The sequence below is a fragment of the Nanorana parkeri genome, unplaced genomic scaffold (assembly GCF_000935625.1).
Source record: "Nanorana parkeri isolate BGI_ZX_2015 unplaced genomic scaffold, ASM93562v1 scaffold171, whole genome shotgun sequence".
NCBI lineage: Eukaryota > Metazoa > Chordata > Amphibia > Anura > Dicroglossidae > Nanorana > Nanorana parkeri.
In genome coordinates this window covers 67,133-86,299 of record NW_017306439.1, presented here as the reverse complement: position 1 = coordinate 86,299, position 19,167 = coordinate 67,133, and the positions used below count along the sequence as shown (strand labels likewise).

Here is a 19,167-nt window from a genome sequence, read left to right as displayed (position 1 = left end):
CCCCATCTAAATTGCCCCACCCCTTCCTGTTTAAGAAATTTTGCGTCAACTGTCAGCCGCTGCATAGAGCACGCATGCTGTATCCAGCTTCTGACAGGTTGCGTTAGTAGCGTAGCAGGGAAGGCGGGGTCTCAAGTGGGCTCTGCGGGGTCTCAGGTGGGCTGTGAGGGATCTCTTGAGGGCTGAGACCCTGCGGAGCGCACCATAGAGCCCACCATAGACCCTGCATAACCTACCTGACCCCTTTGCGGAGCCTACAGCAGACCCCACACAGCCCACCATAGACCCCACCATATCCCCGCATAGCCCACTTGAGACCTTGCAGAGTCCATCTGAGACCCCACACAGCCCACCATAGACCCTGCATAGCCCATCTGGGACCTTGCAGGGCCCACCATAGACCCCACATAGCCCATGTGAGACCCACACATAGCCCACCTAAGACCTTGAAGAGCCCACCACAGACCCCACATAGCCCACCTGAGACCCCCACAGAGGCCACCATAGAACCTACGCAGCCCACCTGAGACCCTGCAGAGACTCTCGGGTGGGCTGTGCAGGATCTATGGCAGGATATGCAAGGTCCCTTACCCTGCACACATGTGCTGCTCCTCTTACCTGAAGCCCCCCAGCCTGCCTACGGGACATCCCGCTGTCAGATGGTGGGGTATGAGCCGCCCTCAAGTTCTTCCCACTGCACCTCCGCCAGCTGGGCTGCATCTCACTTAGAAAAAAAGCGGGGTGGTACCCAGAGTCCAAGACCAAAATTGAGTTCACCCTAAGTACAAAGGGTATTATCGACCATAGGCTATCAAAAACAGTTGCATCTCACTTAGCCCCCCTACTTTCTCGCCTCTGGCCCTGCCTCCTCCAACCGACAGCTCTCTTTGCCTGATTCTGTGCTGCCCGACTTGCTGCGTTGATTATGGGGCTGCATTTTTTTGCCACCCCCCTGGAAAGTACCGCCCAGGGCAAACGCCTTGTTTGCTTTGTGGTGGATATGCCCCTGGTGGTACCACCAACCAAGTCTATTAAAAGTAGTTTTTTAATACACTATATGACCAAAGTACATGGACCTCCTTCAAATGATGGAGTTCTCGTGTCTCCAGCGAAGCTTCTGGTAATACTCCATCATACAAAGACATTGTAGACAATTGTCCTCTTCCAGCGTTGTGGTCACAGTTTGGTGAAAACCCTTTTCTGTTCCACCATGACCGTCCTCTGTGTACAAAGCCAGCTCCATAAAGACGTGGTGTGACCAGCTTGGTGAAGACCCTTTACTGTTCCACCATGACTGTCCCCTGTGTACAAAGCCAGCTCCATAAAGACATGGTGTGACCAGCTTGGTGAAGACCCTTTTCTGTTACACCATGACTTTCCCCTGTGTACAAAGCCAGCTCCATAAAGACATGGTGTGACCAGTTTGGTGGAGGAACTCGAGTGTCCTGCCCATAGCCCTGACCTCAACCCTACTGAACACCATTTGAATGAATTGGAAGTTGATTGTGAGCCAAGTCTTCTCATCCAACATCGGTACCAGACCTCACCAATGGGCACCCTCCAAAATCTTGTGGAACCCTTCCCAGAAGAGTGGAGGCTGTTATAGCCACAAGTGGACAACTCCATATTAATAACCATGGAGGTTAAATTTGGAGATTTTGTGCAAATATTTGCCATTTCTGCAAAATTCAGGTGGTTTTGGCGAATTCTAAAGGGACAATAGGCTTTAAGTGTTTCCTGAGGATTCCAGAAGCTGCTTTCACCTCCCCTGGACTTGTCATTGCACTATATAAAACAAAATGGCCCCTCGTTATTTTATTCTTTTGTTTTCAGAAAGAAAACAGCAAAAATTAACAATCCATATAAAGCAGCAATACACAAATATCTATCACATGCACTAAAAAGGGGAAAAAAACACATAAGTAGTAAGTAGAAAAGTGAATGTTGGTTCTGATAGAAAGGTGTCTGATCACACAGAGCACCGCAGGTTGTTGTGTATGGGGCTATGTACCCGCAGACCGATCAGGGTGCCCATGCTGACCCGTGTCCACCACTAAAAGGACCTACAATGGGCGTGTGCGCATCAGAACTGGGCCAGAGAGCAATGGAAGAAGGTGTAAACAAATAAATCTGCGCTTCTGGAAAAATAAAATTTAGTAATAAGTTAAATTAATTAAATTAATAAAGTAAGAATAAATGTGAATAATTATACCCCAAGCTGCTCTGAAAAAAGGTGGAACCTAGTATGATCAAAAGAAACAAAGCGCTACCTTCATACAGCTACCTTTAGCGCTTTGTTTCTTTTGATCAATGGAAGAAGGTGGCCTGGTCTGATAAATCACGATTTCTTTTACATCATGCACTATGGGAATAAGACAAGGTGGCGGAGGCAGTGTGATGATTTGGCCAATGTTCTACTGGGAAACCTTGAGTCCTGCTATTCATGTGGATGTTACTTTGACACCTAAACATTGTTACTGATCAAGAATACCCCTTCATGGAAACGCTATTCCCTGATGGCAGTGACCTCTTTCAGCAGGATAATGCGCCCTGCCACACTGCAAAAATGGTTGAAAAATGGTTTGAGGAACACAACAATGAGTTTGACGTGATGGATTGGCCTCCAAATTCTCCATATCTCCAACCAATCGATCATCTGTGGGATGTGCTGGAAAAACAAGTCAGATCCATGGAGGCCGCACCTCACATCTTACAGTTCTTCAAGGATCTGCTACTGATGGCTTGGTGCCAGATACCACAGCATACCTTCAGAAGTCTAGTGGAGTCCATGCCTGGACGTGTCAGGACAAGGGGGGCATGCTCAATATTAGGAAGGGTCATCCAGATACCACAGCATACCTTCAGAGGTCTAGTGGAGTCCATACCTGGACGGGTCAGGAACAGGGGGACATACTTAATATTAGGGGGGGTCATCCAGGTACCACAGCATACCTTCAGAGGTCTAGTGGAGTCCATGCCTGGACGGGTCAGGAAAAGGGGGACATACCCAATATTAGGGGAGGTCATCCAGATACCACAGCATACCTTCAGAGGTCTAGTGGATTCCATGCCTGGACGGGTCAGGAACAGGGGGACATGCTCACTATGAGGAAGGGTCATTCAGATACCACAGCATACCTTCAGAGGTCTAGTGGGGTTTATGCCTGGACGGGTCAGGAAAAGGGGGATCTACTCAATATTAGGCGGGTGGTCATCATCATGTTATGGCTGATCGGTGTATATCACCGTTAGGTATTGATAAGAACTATTGATACTCTTCTGTCACCTGGGATATTGCTCATAGGATGATATAATTATTGTACCAATTCATGGTATGTTTTTCTAGCAGCACACAGAACCCCTCTGACGGCTCGGAGAACATGGCCTTGTAACCTGTGACATATCTGAGCCACAGGCAGTTGAATATTAAAGAATTTCAGTTGACTCCTCTGTGGCTCATCCTCAGGGACACACACATACACACTGATAAGGGGCTGAGTTTGCTTTGGACTGGATCCCAACCCTGGACCAAGGGCAGAGGATGGTTTCATCACAACACGGAATGTTCCATCGCACAGTGGAAGGGGTGATATACAGAAGGTGTTTATGTCATCTGCTCTCTCAGTTGGTTTTGCGCTGTGGTCAAGGACGGTCAACCATTCACACATACGTTGCTCTCTCTTCTATATGGATGACTTGATCTTGGGGCGCGTAGTCCAGACGCTGCTTCGTCTCCACTTTATCAGAAGTGCCGTCTTCCACAAATATTCTTTACGACCAAAAAAAAAAGTTAACGGTGAAGATTTGAAGCCATGAAAACCATTATCGCGGCGTATTCCCGAGACCTGGGCGGTGAGTAGTTAGAGGTCTATGGTGCTATACTCTGTATGGCGCAGTCCACCCATGAACCGAGTGAATGACTGATTACTGTGATGTTGTTACAATAGCATTTGAAACATTGTAGGAATAAGTGGAAAGGAAAAAGAACAGGAGAGATCAATATATGACGTAGTATTGATTATAGATTGGGGGGGTCAGCAAGCTTTTCCACATTCTACTAAAAGGAATTGTACAGCTCTTCATCAAGCAACACTGCTTTACATTCATTCTGCGTGACTTAAGCAGCTGTTGTGAGAATGAGGAACAGTCGAATGTTCTTAGTTCAGTTTCTCTTCTGGTTGAATGTTCTTCAAATATTATGGGCAGCAATAAAATCAGATTCATTCGCAGAGCGAATCATTGAAATACTCATTGTGGCCACTAGATGGCGCTGAGGACCAGAGGAGATAAATGCATGAAATACAATGTAACCATTCTAGGGAGCAGTGGAGGGAATAAGCAAATCAATGTAACCATTCTAGGGAGCAGTGGAGGGAATTAGCAAATCAATGTAACCGTTACTTCTACTACAGGGAACGGGAGTATTTTTTTTTTACAAATAGACCCCTAAGTGTCATGTTCACAAGCATTAGACAACGGACGTGCCAGTGAACTCGTAGTCTTTCCTAGCTATCTTCTGTAACCACACAAAGCCTTCTTCCTATGTAATAGAAATGAGGAGAGGGGGAGGTGTTTGTAGTCCAAATCAGGAGAGCAGCTTAGGGTGACAACACTCCTAAATAGATATGGTACAGTCAGTGAGCGTTGTCACCCTAGGACAGGAAGTGTGTTACTTACAGGATATTAACCCATGCAGCCCCCACATATAAGAAATGTCATGCTGCTATGTAGCGTGTTTTGTATGTAGTAGTAAGTGTGCTGATTAGAATGACTGCTGCAAGCTAATGTCTATGGATGTTCTTAAAGTGTATACTTAGAGTCGAGAGGAGTTGTTAGATCTCTGTGAGTGTTTTATCTGTACCCCCGCTGGAGAGATCCCCCCCTCTCTATTTTTTCCGGTCACCATTGTCCTCAGGACTGAGATTGATGGGTAATCCAATCCAGGACAGGAATGGAGGGAAAACCTTCAGACGGGGACGCGTGTTCTGGTGACAACCATCTAAGAGGGAATTCCTATCACTTTGGAGAGGGATCTGCCTAATGGGACCCATAAAGCTGGCAGGGGCATTAACCCTTTCCTTAATCTTTTGGCTCTTGATACACTGTAACATTCCTCATGCAGATACAAACAATCACTGCGTCTTAAGATTGAGAACAATATGGAGTCATTATGTGTTTTAGGAAGCCGGCTCACATTGCGCTCTGCACTGAAGTCCATCTCTGCCGCGGCCACCCGACCTCAAGAGCACCGCCGGTCATGTGTCCAGCTCCTAGTCATAGTCCAATGGCTATTCTCCTTCCTGCTGATGGGTGAGTCTATACAATACGAGAAGGTTTGTTCACATTGTGAAGGAAATTGGACAGAATAATTATGTGACAATTCAACATGGTGGACGCCCAATGGAGAACTATAATTCCCAAGAGTTGTCACTTTGTATATAAAGCACCGGCGCTACACAGACTGGGTATACCTGGAACTGGTCACCATACAGAACACCGGTATGTTCTACTAAATAAGATCATTCTAGTGGATATCTAGTAATTGCAACCTCTAGGTTCCTCATACCTGTGGCAGACTACAGCACCCCCACCATGCCTGGACACAGAGTATGTTCTCATTGGGCAAAGTTTGCAACTATCACATACCTGCATAAGGAGATGGAGATTACAATAGTGGTCTGCTCCACTCCAAAAACTCATGGTAGGAGAACAGGGAACATAGGAATGAAGGAGTGGCAGGAGGGTCAGTGGGTGATGTTGGTCACTGGAACTTGCAGGGCAGGAGAACAGGGCATATAGGAATGAAGGAGTGGCAGGAGGGTCAGTGGGTGATGGTAGCCAAGCCACTTGAACTTGTATGGTAGGAGAACAGGGCATATAGGAATGAAGGAGTGGCAGGAGGGTCAGTGGGTGATGTTGGTCACTGGAACTTGCATGGTAGGAGAACAGGGCATATTGGAATGAAAGTGTGGCAGGAGGGTCAGTGGGTGATGTTGGTCACTGGAACTTGCATGGTAGGAGAACAGGGCATATTGGAATGAAAGTGTGGCAGGAGGGGCAGTGGGTGATGTTGCATTGAGGAACCTGGCCTTGGGGCAGCGAAGAGAGCAAATCCGGCCCTGTCCGTGCGTCATGCCCTTCAGCATCAGTGTGTCCTGGTGAATCAGCATGCTCGTGTAAACATACGTGTCCATCCAACATCCCAACACTGACACATTGTAACAACTTTCCCCCTCCGCTTCCTCTGCAGGGTTGATGTTCCTGATCCTCTTTATATATCTCTTCTTCACGTATCTGTGGCTCATATCTGCCGTCTACCTGAGCTGGCTCCTGCTGGACTGGGACACACCTGAAGCAGGTAACAATGCCAAATTTGAGGTATTTGGGGTCCTAAAAACTCATTAAATAAAAAAAATATATATATATAAGATTTGTTATTTTGTGTACAATGTATCTATGACTGAGTTCACACTTCCACCTCAGAACACAGCCAAGAACTGCACAGGCACCGGAATTGTGTCCTCTCTGGGCCACCATCTCAGTCCAGGAAGTAGGTGGTGATCCCGGATGATGCCTGAACAAAGGTGGTGCCGTCCTTCTGGAGAGAAAAGCAGATAGAGAATGTGTCATGTCTATGAGCAGCGCGGCACCAAAGGGACACATTTCAGAGAGATTTATAACATCGAATATAATTGTTTTTTTCCTCTTTCTTCTTATTCAAAGGAGGTCGGCGCAGTGAGTGGGTGCGGAGGTGGTCTCTATGGAAGCATTTTCGGGATTACTTCCCTATACAGGTATAAGATGATAACTCTTCAATCTGAAAAATCTGCTGTGTATGTTATCATATAATGTACATCCAGCTCGACCCCAAAGGCAAAGTCACTGCATTGTGATCCCCCCAGAGGGTTGTCACCCTATCACAGGAAGTGCCTGAACAAGGACAGAGCGTTGTCACCCTATAACAGGAAGTGCCTAAATAAGGATAGAGCATTGTCCCCTTATAATAGGAAGTGTCTGAACAGGGACAAAGTGTTGTCACCCTATAATAGGAAGCGTCTGAACAGGGATAGAGCATTGTCACCCTATAGCAGGAGGTGCCTGAACAAGGACAGAGCATTGTCACCCTATAACTGGAAGTGTCTAAACAAGGACAGAGCGTTGTCACCCTATAACAGGAAGTGTCTGAACAAGGACAGAGCATTGTCACCCTATAACAGGAAGTGCCTGAACAAGGACAGAGCATTGTCACCCTATAACAGGAAGTGCCTGAACAAGGACAGAGTGCTGTCACCCTATAACAGGAAGTGCCTGAACAAGGACCTCCATGGTGTGATCACCAGGGATTATTATAGATTGAAATGACATTGACACATTATAATTGATCAAAGGGTTTATTATTTAACGGTTTTATTGATCGGGTTCAGATTTATTGATCGGGTTCAGATTTATTGATCGGGTTTAGATTTATTGATCGGGTTCAGATTTATTAATCAGAGGGTTTATTGATCGGGTTCAGATTTATTGATCGGAGGGTTTATTGATCGGAGGGTTTATTGATCGGGTTCAGATTTATTGATAAGAGGGTTTATTGATCGGGTTCAGATTTATTGATCGGAGGGTTTATTGATCGGAGGGTTTATTGATCGGGTTCAGATTTATTGATCTTTTTGTATCTTTGCTCTTTCCTCTCCCCGCAGCTCGTGAAGACTCACCACCTCCCTCCGGGACGGAATTACATCATCGGCTCTCATCCTCACGGAATTCTTTGTATCGGAGCGTTTTGTAACTTTGTGACAGAATCTACCGGCTTCTCTCAGAAATTCCCGGGAATCCGGCCGCACTTGGCCACGCTGGCGGGGAACTTCCGGCTGCCTGTGCTGCGAGAATATATGATGAGCGGAGGTGGGTTCTCTTTAAATGTGGTGACACCAATGTCTGAGATTTGGGGTATGAAGGGGCTTCAATAATGGTGATAATAAACCCAAGAACAAAAAAATGTAGCTCAGGTGCTCTGGCTGCATTCCTTTTCTTTATTCAGACTTGAGGTGGGGCAGCACTGGGGGCCAATCAGGTTGTTAACAGGAAGTGCCTGAACAAGGACAGAGCATTGTCACCCTATAACAGGAAGTGCCTGAACAAGGACAGAGTGCTGTCACCCTATAACAGGAAGTGCCTGAACAAGGACCTCCATGGTGTGATCACCAGGGATTATTATAGATTGAAATGACATTGACACATTATAATTGATCAAAGGGTTTATTATTTAACGGTTTTATTGATCGGGTTCAGATTTATTGATCGGGTTCAGATTTATTGATCGGGTTTAGATTTATTGATCGGGTTCAGATTTATTAATCAGAGGGTTTATTGATCGGGTTCAGATTTATTGATCGGAGGGTTTATTGATCGGAGGGTTTATTGATCGGGTTCAGATTTATTGATCTTTTTGTATCTTTGCTCTTTCCTCTCCCCGCAGCTCGTGAAGACTCACCACCTCCCTCCGGGACGGAATTACATCATCGGCTCTCATCCTCACGGAATTCTTTGTATCGGAGCGTTTTGTAACTTTGTGACAGAATCTACCGGCTTCTCTCAGAAATTCCCGGGAATCCGGCCGCACTTGGCCACGCTGGCGGGGAACTTCCGGCTGCCTGTGCTGCGAGAATATATGATGAGCGGAGGTGGGTTCTCTTTAAATGTGGTGACACCAATGTCTGAGATTTGGGGTATGAAGGGGCTTCAATAATGGTGATAATAAACCCAAGAACAAAAAAATGTAGCTCAGGTGCTCTGGCTGCATTCCTTTTCTTTATTCAGACTTGAGGTGGGGCAGCACTGGGGGCCAATCAGGTTGACAAGGGACAAGCTGATAGGAGGAGAGAGCAGAGTGATGCTGGTTGTTGATCATTCTTGGATGCCTGCACCAGACTGACCGGAGTCCAGGCATTCCATGAATGAAGGAAGTCTATTGGTATCTTTATACTGAGATCTTGTCTCTCCGCAGGACTGTGCCCGGTGAATCAAAAAGCCATTGGATATACTCTGTCCCAGAAGGGACGTGGCAATGCCGTGGTTATTGTCATAGGGGGCGCTGCGGAGTCCTTATCCTACCAGCCGGGAGTGACAACCCTCATTCTGAGTCGGAGGCGGGGCTTTGTGCGATTGGCATTGGAGCATGGGTCAGTAATACCTTGTACAATGACATGTACCAGGCTAGAAACCTTCAAGTGTTATATCCGAGTATTGATTAACAAACAAGTAGCTGCCTGCGAAGCAAGTCACCCTCAAAATAGAAGCAGTGAAGTTGTCTATGACGGTCTTTCAGCAACTCAGCTCCTCCTGTTCCCCCTCCCAGCAGTGCATCAGTATCTGATCTCACAAATGGGACAAATTCCTAATAGACACCCTCCAAAACCTTGTGGAAAGTCTTCCCAGAAGAGTGGAGGGACCAACTCCACATTAATAGCCAATAGCCATGGAAACTCCATCTTACTGGCCATGGGGACATGGGGGGCAACTCCATCTTAATGGTCATTGGGGGAGAGAACTCCATCTTCAAGGCCATGGAGGAGGTGGCCTCCATATTAATGGTCAGAGGGGGGACAACTCCATATTAATGGCCATGGGGGGACAACTCTATATTAGTGGTTTTTTTTTGGGAGACAACTCCATATTAATGGCCATGGGGGAGACAACTCCATGTTAATGGCCATAGGGGCAACGCCATATTGATGGCCATGGGGGGACAACTCCATTTTAATGGCCATGGAAGGACAATGCCATATTAATGACCATGGGGGGAGGGCAACTCCAAATTAATGGGGATTGGGGGAGGTAGTTCCATATTAATGGTCATGACGAGGTTGGGGGAGGGGGGTAAGTACATATTACTGTCCACGGTTCTGGAATGGTGTATATATAGGTAGGTGTGATGGTCAGGTGTCCACAAAGTTTTGGCCATATAGTGTTCCTCTAGAACTGTTCTGGATCTGTACAACGACCCCCAATATGCACACACAAACTGGGAGTTATGAAATCCATTCTGGGAGTCGGTCACCATGATTTGTGACATGATGAAGTGACCACTTGATTTCTTCTATCTGCGCAGGGCAGATCTGGTCCCCTCCTTCTCCTTTGGTGAGACTGACCTGTACCAGCAGATCCATTTCTCGGAGGGCAGCATCCTGCGCTCAGCTCAGTGCAAATTCCAGAAACTTTTTGGCTTTGCCCCATGCTTCTTCTACGGCCGAGGGCTAACGTCACCTGACTCCAAGGGCTTCATCCCCTTCTCACATCCAATAACTACCGTTGGTAAGCATCATCTTTAGCCCTTTCCTCCCCAGCCTGACTGTCCCTGGCCCCGCCCCTTTCATCAATTGGATTTCAGTTCCTTCAATCATGGAGTCACATGTTGGCATTACCTGGGGTGGTCTGCATGCAAATTTTGTTTTTTGGAATCCTTTCATTGTTTTAATTTTTTCCCCCGTAGTTGGCGAGCCGGTCACTGTCCCTCAGATAAAGGACCCGAGCCCGGAGATTGTGGATCTCTATCACGACATGTATAAGCGTTCTTTGCTCAAACTCTTCCATGAACACAAGACGAAGTACGGACTGGGAGAGAACGGCGATTTGCGGATCTTGTGACCCCGCAACGTGTGGTACTCTGAGAACGGAATTGGACCTTGTCCTGTTGTTCATTGGGATGGACATTCATGATGTTAGATTGGAGGGGTGCTGATCGCTGGTAGTGTGCGGTAACGTACCAGCCATCGTCTTGCCCGTCTTTGTCCAATGTTGACTTTGCAGGAACGATATAATACGGGACATCAATGCCAGAAGGTATGAAGGTATGTCACCCCCCCCCAGGGGGGGGGGGGGGGGGTCCTCACATTATATCCATCATAGACCCCCAATGGATTGACCAATATGTTCCCACTCCCCCTTCACCAGCTTGTCCAAATCATCATCATCATCATCAGTAGGCCTATTGGATACCAGTTTGGTTTTACTTGTTTTATGGATTGCTAGGAACAGGACAGCTGAAAGAAATTTTATATAAGAAGGATTTTATATTTATTTAGGAAAAAAAGGAGAATTCACCAATACGCAAGTTACAACTAGAGAGATATGGAACGGGGGTCCGGTTCCTGACACTGGTACTCCCATGTCATGTGACCCATTACGCCTGCTTTAATTTCAGGTGTAATAATATACAGCCTTGGTTCTCAACTGGTGACCCATGTTCAGTGGGTCACCGCATGCCATCCACATTTGTAGGTGAGAGGCTCCTCGACCCCCCACAGAAGAGCAGTTCCCACGCCAAGCAGCCATTCAAAATATGCTGCCCGGTGCCGAGTGTCAGCTTGAGGTGGGGTGGGATGATGCCATGGCCGCGAGGGAGCTCCATCCACAGATGCATTGCTTACAGCTCTCTCACGTGCCCTGTAGAGGTGCCTGGACCGGAGTGACATCACATTCTGGCTCCCGGAACCTCTTCAGGGTGCACAAGGGAGCTGTACCAGCAATGCAAATTTGGATGGAGCTCCGTCTCAGAACAGCAGCCCACGCTGGACCCCAGGTTAAGGATCCACTCCAGTTCTTGTAAAGGTTGGGAGACTGGATGGATGTATGTGTGTGTATGTGTGTGCGTGGGAATGTTTGTGAGTGTGTGAGATCGTGGTTATGTGTGTGCTGGCAGTGTTTTTGAGGGCCCATTTACACTAATCGCGCAGTCCCGTGTGGGAGGTGTGTTGCATTGCCATTCATTGGAATGGCACCCCCAAACGCACCTCCCACCCACAGTTCAATTGCCCCCACAGGAGCGTGCGTTCCAGTGTTGTGAGACTTAGGTCATGACTCAATGAACCAGGACGATTGAGGGCTCTGAGGTTACACAGGTTGAGAACCGCTGATATATAGAATATTGTTTAAATTATTTAAAATTATTTCCAGAGCCCATTCAACAAATCTCCGGGTGTATAATTCACATCTGTATACTGATGGCTTATAAAATAAATAATGAAATGGAACTGCTGCGAAATACTCGGTGCTTGTAGGTATAGAGGACCAGGCGATCTCCTACCATGATGCAGTTCTTGGGTTTAGTGGACAACCTCCAGGTCCAAACACAGAGTCTCTATTAACCCCTCTTTGACTCACGCATACTCACCGTCACTGAAATCCCTTTCTACTACATGGTTCCATTGAAGCTGCTAAAAAATACTCGGTGCTTCTAGGTACGGAGGACCATGTGATCTCCTACCATGATGCAGTTCTTGGGTCTAGTGGACAACTTTCATGTCCACACACATAGAGTCTCTTTGACGCCCCCCCCCTTCTGTGACTCACTTATACTAAACCGATCCCTGGCTACTCCATAGTTCCATTGGAGCTTCTACAAAATACTCATTCATTCTAGGTACGGAGAACCATGTGATCTCCTACCATGATGCAGAGCTTGGGCTTAGAGGACAACCTCCAGGCCCGAACACAGAGTTAGGGTTAGAGGGGTAGTGTTAGGGGTTAGGTTTACAGGATTAGGGTAAGGGGTTAGAGGATTAGGGGTTAGAGGATTAGGAGTTTGGGTTAGGGTTCAGGGGCTAGGGTTAGAGGATTAGGGTAAGGGGTTAGGGTTAGAGGATTAGGAGTTTGGGTTAGGGTTCAGGGGCTAGGGTTAGAGGATTAGGGTAAGGGGTTAGGGTTAGAGGATTAGGAGTTTGGGTTAGGGTTCAGGGGCTAGGGTTAGAGGATTAGGGTAAGGGGTTAGGGTTAGAGGATTAGGAATTTGGGTTAAGGTTTAGAGGCTAGGGTTAGAGGGTTAGGGATTAGAGTTAGGGGCTTGGGTTTAGGGTTAGTGTTAGGGTTAGAGTTAGGGATTAGGGTTAGTGTTAAGGGTTAGAGGGTTAAGGTAAGGGGTAGGGTCAGAGAGTTTGTGTTAGGAGTTATGGTTAGAAAGTTAGGGTTAGGGGGCTAGGGGGCAGGATTTAGGGATAGAGAGATAAGGTTTGGGGTTGGGGGTTAGAGGATTGGGCCTGAAAAATTCCATACATCCATCAGTGGAGTGTATGTAGACAGGAAGTGGCTGCAAGGAGGCTGAAGGGGATCAGCTGCCCTGAGATGGAACAAAGAATCAAAAAATGGATGAAAACAAGTATTTTTTTAATGGACAATTGTTTACACACTGCAAAGTAAATGTAACCCATTGGGGTAACATCCTCCTAACCCTCCTGTACTGTATCTATACTGTCTCCCTTTATTGTGTAAAGCACTGAGCAAACTGTTGGTCCCAAATAAATCCTGAATAATACTAATAATAATAATAATGGGGCATTCTTGTATGAAGCCAGCAGGGGTCGATTGAGTTTTCTGGGCATGTTCTGTCCTCTGCTCTGATTGGCCAGCGCTGTATGAAATGTTCGGTAACATTATTTATATATAGATTTATTAATGATAATAGACGACATTTCAACAGGAAAACCTCTAGCCCCCCTCTCCCTCCCCCCTCCTCTCCCTGAGACTTTCACCTGGAAGTTGAGGTGATTCTAATATTAGCTCTGTAAGTGAAATGAGGAAATGAGACAAAATTTGCTTTCCCAGTTAGTGAAATAGAACTTCTCTCCGGGGCTGATTTTATTTAAACAAGAACTCCGGGCAGAATAAAAAGTGGGGCTACCCCTAGACTAAGTGCTCCCTTTGGTCTAGGGCAGTGGTTCTCAACCTGTGTAACCTCAGGACCCACATTTGTCCTTGGTCATTAAATCACGGCCCTAAGTCACACTGCAATGCAATGCACGGCATTGCAGTACTGGGCGTTCGGGTGCAGGCGATCGGAGGTGCATTCGGGGTGTCATTCAAATGAATGGCGGCGCAACAGACTGATTGCGTGGTATAGTGCGTAAATCGCATGGGACTGGGTGATTGACGCATTGTACTAGTGTGAATGGACCCTCAAAAACACTGACAGAGACACACACAACCACAGACACAATCTCACACACACATAATCATTTTTTTTGGAGTGTGTAAGATCCATCCAGTCTCCGTACCTTATGAGTAATGGAGTGGATCCTCAGCCTGGGGTCCAATTTGGGCTCCTGTGCTGTGATGGAGCTCCATCCATATGCACATTGCTTGTACAGCTGCCTCTACAGGGCACATGTGGGAGCCATAAGCAATGTACATATGGATGGAGCTCCCTTATGGCCATACTTCCAGCCCGCCCCACCTCAAGCTAACACGCAGGGTCGGGCAGCATATTTTGAATGGCTGCTTGGCGCAAGAACTGACAGTGCTGCGCTAGGGGGAGGCTGTGGAATGTCCCACCTAGAAAAGTGGAAGGCATGTGGCGACCCACTGAACATGGGGTCGCGACCCACCAGTTGAGAACCAAGGGTCTAGGGTGTAAAATAAAAAGATACACAATTGTCATTTCAAAAAATTCTTGTGTGCAACTTTTTTCCTGCAGCGTCTTTGCAGCCACTTCCTGTCTACATGCACTCCAGCGATGGCTGCATGGCATTTCTCAGGGCGGGATTCCTGTTGGTGACAAAAGTGGGCGATGTCTGTGTAATGTGTGATGAATTGGCCACTTGTAGCCTCCATCGGCAGCCCACGTGACAGGGTGACAACGCAGGAGGACAGTTGGGAGATAGGGATGGAGTGTTGTCGCCCTATAACAGGAAGTGCCTGAACAAGGGCCTCCATAATGGGATCATCAGGGATTTTTTTTAATGACATTAAGGGGCATTTATTTTGAATGGGTTTGCTGTTCACTACATGGACCTTTGTTCCAGCTCCCCACATCACATAGGTAGTTCTCTGCCTTGTGGTGCGCTAGAACACTGCGGGGCCATTTAAAATGAATGCCACTCTTGTGGTGACACTACTGCAAAACAAAGGTTACGTGATATGCAGCAAATCTACAATGGGTGCCCTGGTACCAGCAGGGCCGGATTTCCCACACGGCCAAACGAGGCCTGGCCTTGGGGCAGCAGGGAGTAGAGGAGCAGCAGGGGTGTGGAATTCCTATCTCTCGATGCCCGGGACATGCAGTTCTGGGCGCTCGGTGGGTAGTTGTTTTCTACATTTAGCCCTGCTTTGGGCAAGCCGAGCTAACTGTACAGCGGGGAAGCTGCCACTTGTTTTGTACAAGTGATCTTGGCAATGTCGCCGAGATCACTTGTATGCAGCCTGAATACAGGGGGGCGCATTGAGGAACCCTAGCATTGGGGCAGCAGAGAGAGTAAATCCGGCCCTGGGTACCGCTCTGCATCCACCTTGGTCATGTGACCTGGTACTGCTGCGTCGTATGACCTCCTGCTGATGGTGGGTCTGGATGAAGTTTAAGGCTCCCTATGCAATCCCTAATGGCAGCATGTTTCAAAAAAACGGACCCACATCTAGAGCCTATTTCTACTTTAAAGTGTGTTGTCGAGATGAGTCGGCTTGTAGGAACTTTACTGTTCCACAGAGAAGTGAAAGTCCATAAGTCATTCTTCTTAATTCATTTCAGTAGCCAAAAAGCCTCATGATCGTCCCACAGAGGAAACGTGCTCTGAGCAGCCTTCCTCTACTTCCATAATATGGAGGAACCCTTAAAATGAAATGAAACACATTATAATTATTTTAGAGCTTTTTCATATTGATGACCAGTGGAAAAGGTCCCCTTGTCATAGCCATGCACATAGAGGAATCAGGACCTCCTTCCTCCTGCTGGAGACCCTTCTAGTGATAATAAAGATCTATATAGAGGAATCAGGACCTCCTTCCTCCTGCCAGGGATCCCTCTAGTGATATCTAAAGATCTATATAGGGGAATCAGCACCTCCTTCCTCCTGCTGGAGATCCCTCTCTGTAGGAAATACATGAACCACTTTCATTATCTCACGTCTGTTACTTCTCCTTTTATATATACATTGTTCTTTCCACTTTCTCTTTCTGCCCACTCATGGTTTGGTTTGTTCATTGGCTTTAGTGAGTTTCACAGCAGAACTCTTTTGACAAACTCTTGCGGACTTGCGGCATTCACAGGAGATTTGGGAACAATCAGGGTCCTGTGAATGGCATGCATTCATGTTTGTGAATTCCTGTACACGTTATTTTAGAGGCCTTTGTTTGCCTCTCATCAGCTTTAGTAATTACGGTGGGGGGTCCACTGTATCCGCTCCATTGCTGCAGGCAAAAGTTGTCTCCCGTTGTCAAAACGTTGCTGACGGAATTTTCTGAATTCTTTGCGGTGCTTTTATGGCAACACTAAGGTGTTTGATCGCTTTGCAGTGTTTAAAGCTGGGACTGAGGCAATGATTATCCATTGACGGGAAAGTGCCAATGTCATTTTATTATAGTGGTCACTAAAGTCATTTAACTGCATTGCTATAAATAGTGACACCATGGAGGTGTAGAATAAAAAGACCTTGTGGTCCATCGAGCACTTTTTTTAAACTGGATTTTGGGCAGGTATAAGAGACACATATGAATGCAGCTCGGTAATTATTAATACATCATTACACTTTTCAGGGGTTTTAAACCTTCCTTTGTATCCAAAACTAAAAATAACAATGTTGTAGATATCATTGAAACCCTTTGACAGGAACATGTGTAATGATATGTTTGGTTGAAGTGTTTGTCTCTACATGGTAAGAGAAGGTCTCTTTGTAATATTTGATGATTGGAGGTTATTCTCCATTTATTGGAATGAATGCCGGAACTTTTTTTGGCAGTTCGGGTTCCAACAAGATGAAAAGAAAGGGACTGAAGTCTGCTCCAAATGTTGTTTCTGCCTTATAGGTGCATCAGCTGTTCTCTGAGTGCTCTTAGCTTGACTGCCAATGCCACCAGTTCCCACTTCTTAAGTTTGTCTGCCAGTGCTACCAGGTTCCACCCTTCCTCACCTTGACTGTCACTGCTGCCAGGTCTCACCCTTCCTCACCTTGACTGCCACTGCTGCCAGGTCCCACCCTTCCTTACCTTGACTGCCAGTGCCACCAAGTCCCACCCTTCTTTAGCTCGACTGCCAGTGCCACCAGGTCTCACCCTTCATTAGCTTGACTGCCAATCCTACCAGGTCCCACCCTTTCTTACCTTGACTGCCAGTGCCACCAGTGCCACCCTTTCTTACCTTGACTGCCAGTCCTACCAGATCCCACCCTTTCTTACCTTGACTGCCAGTGCCACCAAGTCCCACCCTTCTTTAGCTTGACTGCCATTGCCACCAGGTCCCACCCTTTTTTAGCTTGACTGCCATTGCTACCAGGTCCCGCCCTTTCTTACCTAGACTGCCATTCCTACCAGGTCCCATCCTACCATAGCTTGACTGCCCGTTCCACCAGGTCCCACACTTCCTCACCTTGACTGCCATTCCTACCAGGTCCCACCCATTCTCACCTTGACTGCCAATACCACCAGGCCCTATCCTTCTATCTCAGTGTCCCTGGCAGAATTTTTAAAGGACATGGTGTTTTTTTTTGGGCCCCATCATCACATCAGGCTGGGCTGTTAGAAGCTTCCAAAACCATTCTTCACACTTTTGTGACCCCACACTTCCATAAGTTTAATTCCAGTCGCATCAGGTCTCTTCTTTCTTAGATTGACTGCCAGATCCACCAGGTTTCACCCTTCCATAATTAGCTTCCAGTTCCACAAGGTCCCAACTTTCCTTAGATTGACTCCCAGTCCCACCAGTTCCCACCTTTCCTTAGATTGACTACCAGTGCCAGCAGGTCCCACTCTTCCTGAGACTGTTTTATCCTAGTGTACCTTGTACAATTGTTAAAGGAAGTGGCTCAGGCTGTTTTTTGGCTCCATCATTCCATCAGACCAGGCTGCAGGAAGCTTCCTAGACCATTCTGCACAATCTTGTATAATTTGCTGTTCTGTAATAGACTTTTTTTTTTTAGAGCCGGGTTCCTGGTGCCTGTGTCCGCTTTGACTTTAATGGGATTTCCGCCATGAAAATTCTGGATTTCCAAGTTTTACAAAGTTTGGCTACTCAAACCTTTCTAAAGTTCATCCATCTAATTACAGTCACTACAGTGAAACTACCCAAAGTTGCTGACTCATTGCACATCTGACCTCACCGTTAGCCCCCAGTGTGTTGACCGCACTAACACAATTAGGATTTAGACATGTTTGGACCCCCATTCAGGTAACTTCTCCCTAAAAATCCACTCAGTGCAGAAGAATGGAATACAAAGCCTTTCTGTCCCTTCTCCATTCTCTACGCTCCCTACACATTGAAAGTGAATCCATTAAGTCCAGGAACAAGGGACATTCCAGGGACCATTTTATTAGGACTAAAGTCCGGGCTTCAGATTTCTGGCCTGTCGCCATGGAGATATTAACAGCCGAGTGATAAAAGCAGGAACTGACAAAGAAGAGAAAAAAACTGAAAAGGCTGGGAAAGTATTCTAAGACTGAAGGGGAACAGATCAGAAGGCTGGTGGGTGCGGTATAGGATGTTGTATCCAATGCATTTAGTCAAATTGGTGAAATTTTGCAGACATTTCTGAAGAAGTTTTCAGAAAACAAAAATTCAGTTGATTTTGGAGAAGAGAAAATTGGGATTGTAATGGATGACACTCAGGTACGAGCGCTCGTATTTTAGATAAACGCGCTTGCTGATATGGACTAGGCATGGGAACATTACAATGGCACATAGACATATATCTGATTAGGAAAACTAAGCTAAGTGTTGGGGTCCAGAGTGCAGCTAGAGGAGGTGCAGAGGGTGCAGAGCTTTCTTGGGCCAAGGGGTTCGGAGGCTCAAGCGTAAGTATTAACCCCCCCCCCTTATATACCTAAAAAGTGTGTAGACCATCTCCCAAAGGTGCTCCTGCTTTGTGACAGGGCAACAGCACAGGAGCACAATTGGGAGACAGGGACAGGGCGTTGTCACCCTGTTACAGGAAATGCCTGAAAAAGGACCCCCATGGCAGGATCGCCAGTGAATCCTTAAATCTGATATTACTGACACTTTAAGGCTGGTAGAATTAGCAGCATAATGAATAAGAAATAGAATAATATATAATATATACTGCTCCTTCATTATGTCAGGTTTGAGGACCAGTACTCCCCTCAGACTTTGAGTATAGTGAATAGCTTTGAAAGTAGAAAGGTAAAAAATATTTTTATTTTCAAATACAAACTTTGGTTGGCAGGATGTTGTGACAC

The 19,167-nt window shown here is 46.6% G+C and overlaps 2 protein-coding genes across 2 annotated transcripts in view; both read left to right on the top strand.

The window, feature by feature from the left end:
* Positions 1 to 5,593, top strand: part of IGBP1 (immunoglobulin (CD79A) binding protein 1) — a 12,081-nt gene extending 6,488 nt beyond the window's left edge. Inside the window, exons 6-7 of the mRNA XM_018554741.1 lie at positions 5,245 to 5,254; positions 5,583 to 5,593. The gene's annotated coding sequence lies outside the window, so the exon portion shown is untranslated. The remainder of the gene's footprint in view (positions 1 to 5,244; positions 5,255 to 5,582) is intronic.
* Positions 3,813 to 10,644, top strand: LOC108785624 (diacylglycerol O-acyltransferase 2-like). The gene is made up of 8 exons (XM_018554740.1): positions 3,813 to 3,852; positions 5,182 to 5,310; positions 6,251 to 6,358; positions 6,724 to 6,794; positions 7,698 to 7,902; positions 9,005 to 9,179; positions 10,109 to 10,311; positions 10,490 to 10,644. Exons 1-8 carry the CDS (start codon positions 3,813 to 3,815, stop codon positions 10,642 to 10,644), a joined length of 1,086 nt encoding a protein of 361 aa, XP_018410242.1.
* The last annotated feature ends 8,523 nt before the right edge of the window (positions 10,645 to 19,167 follow it).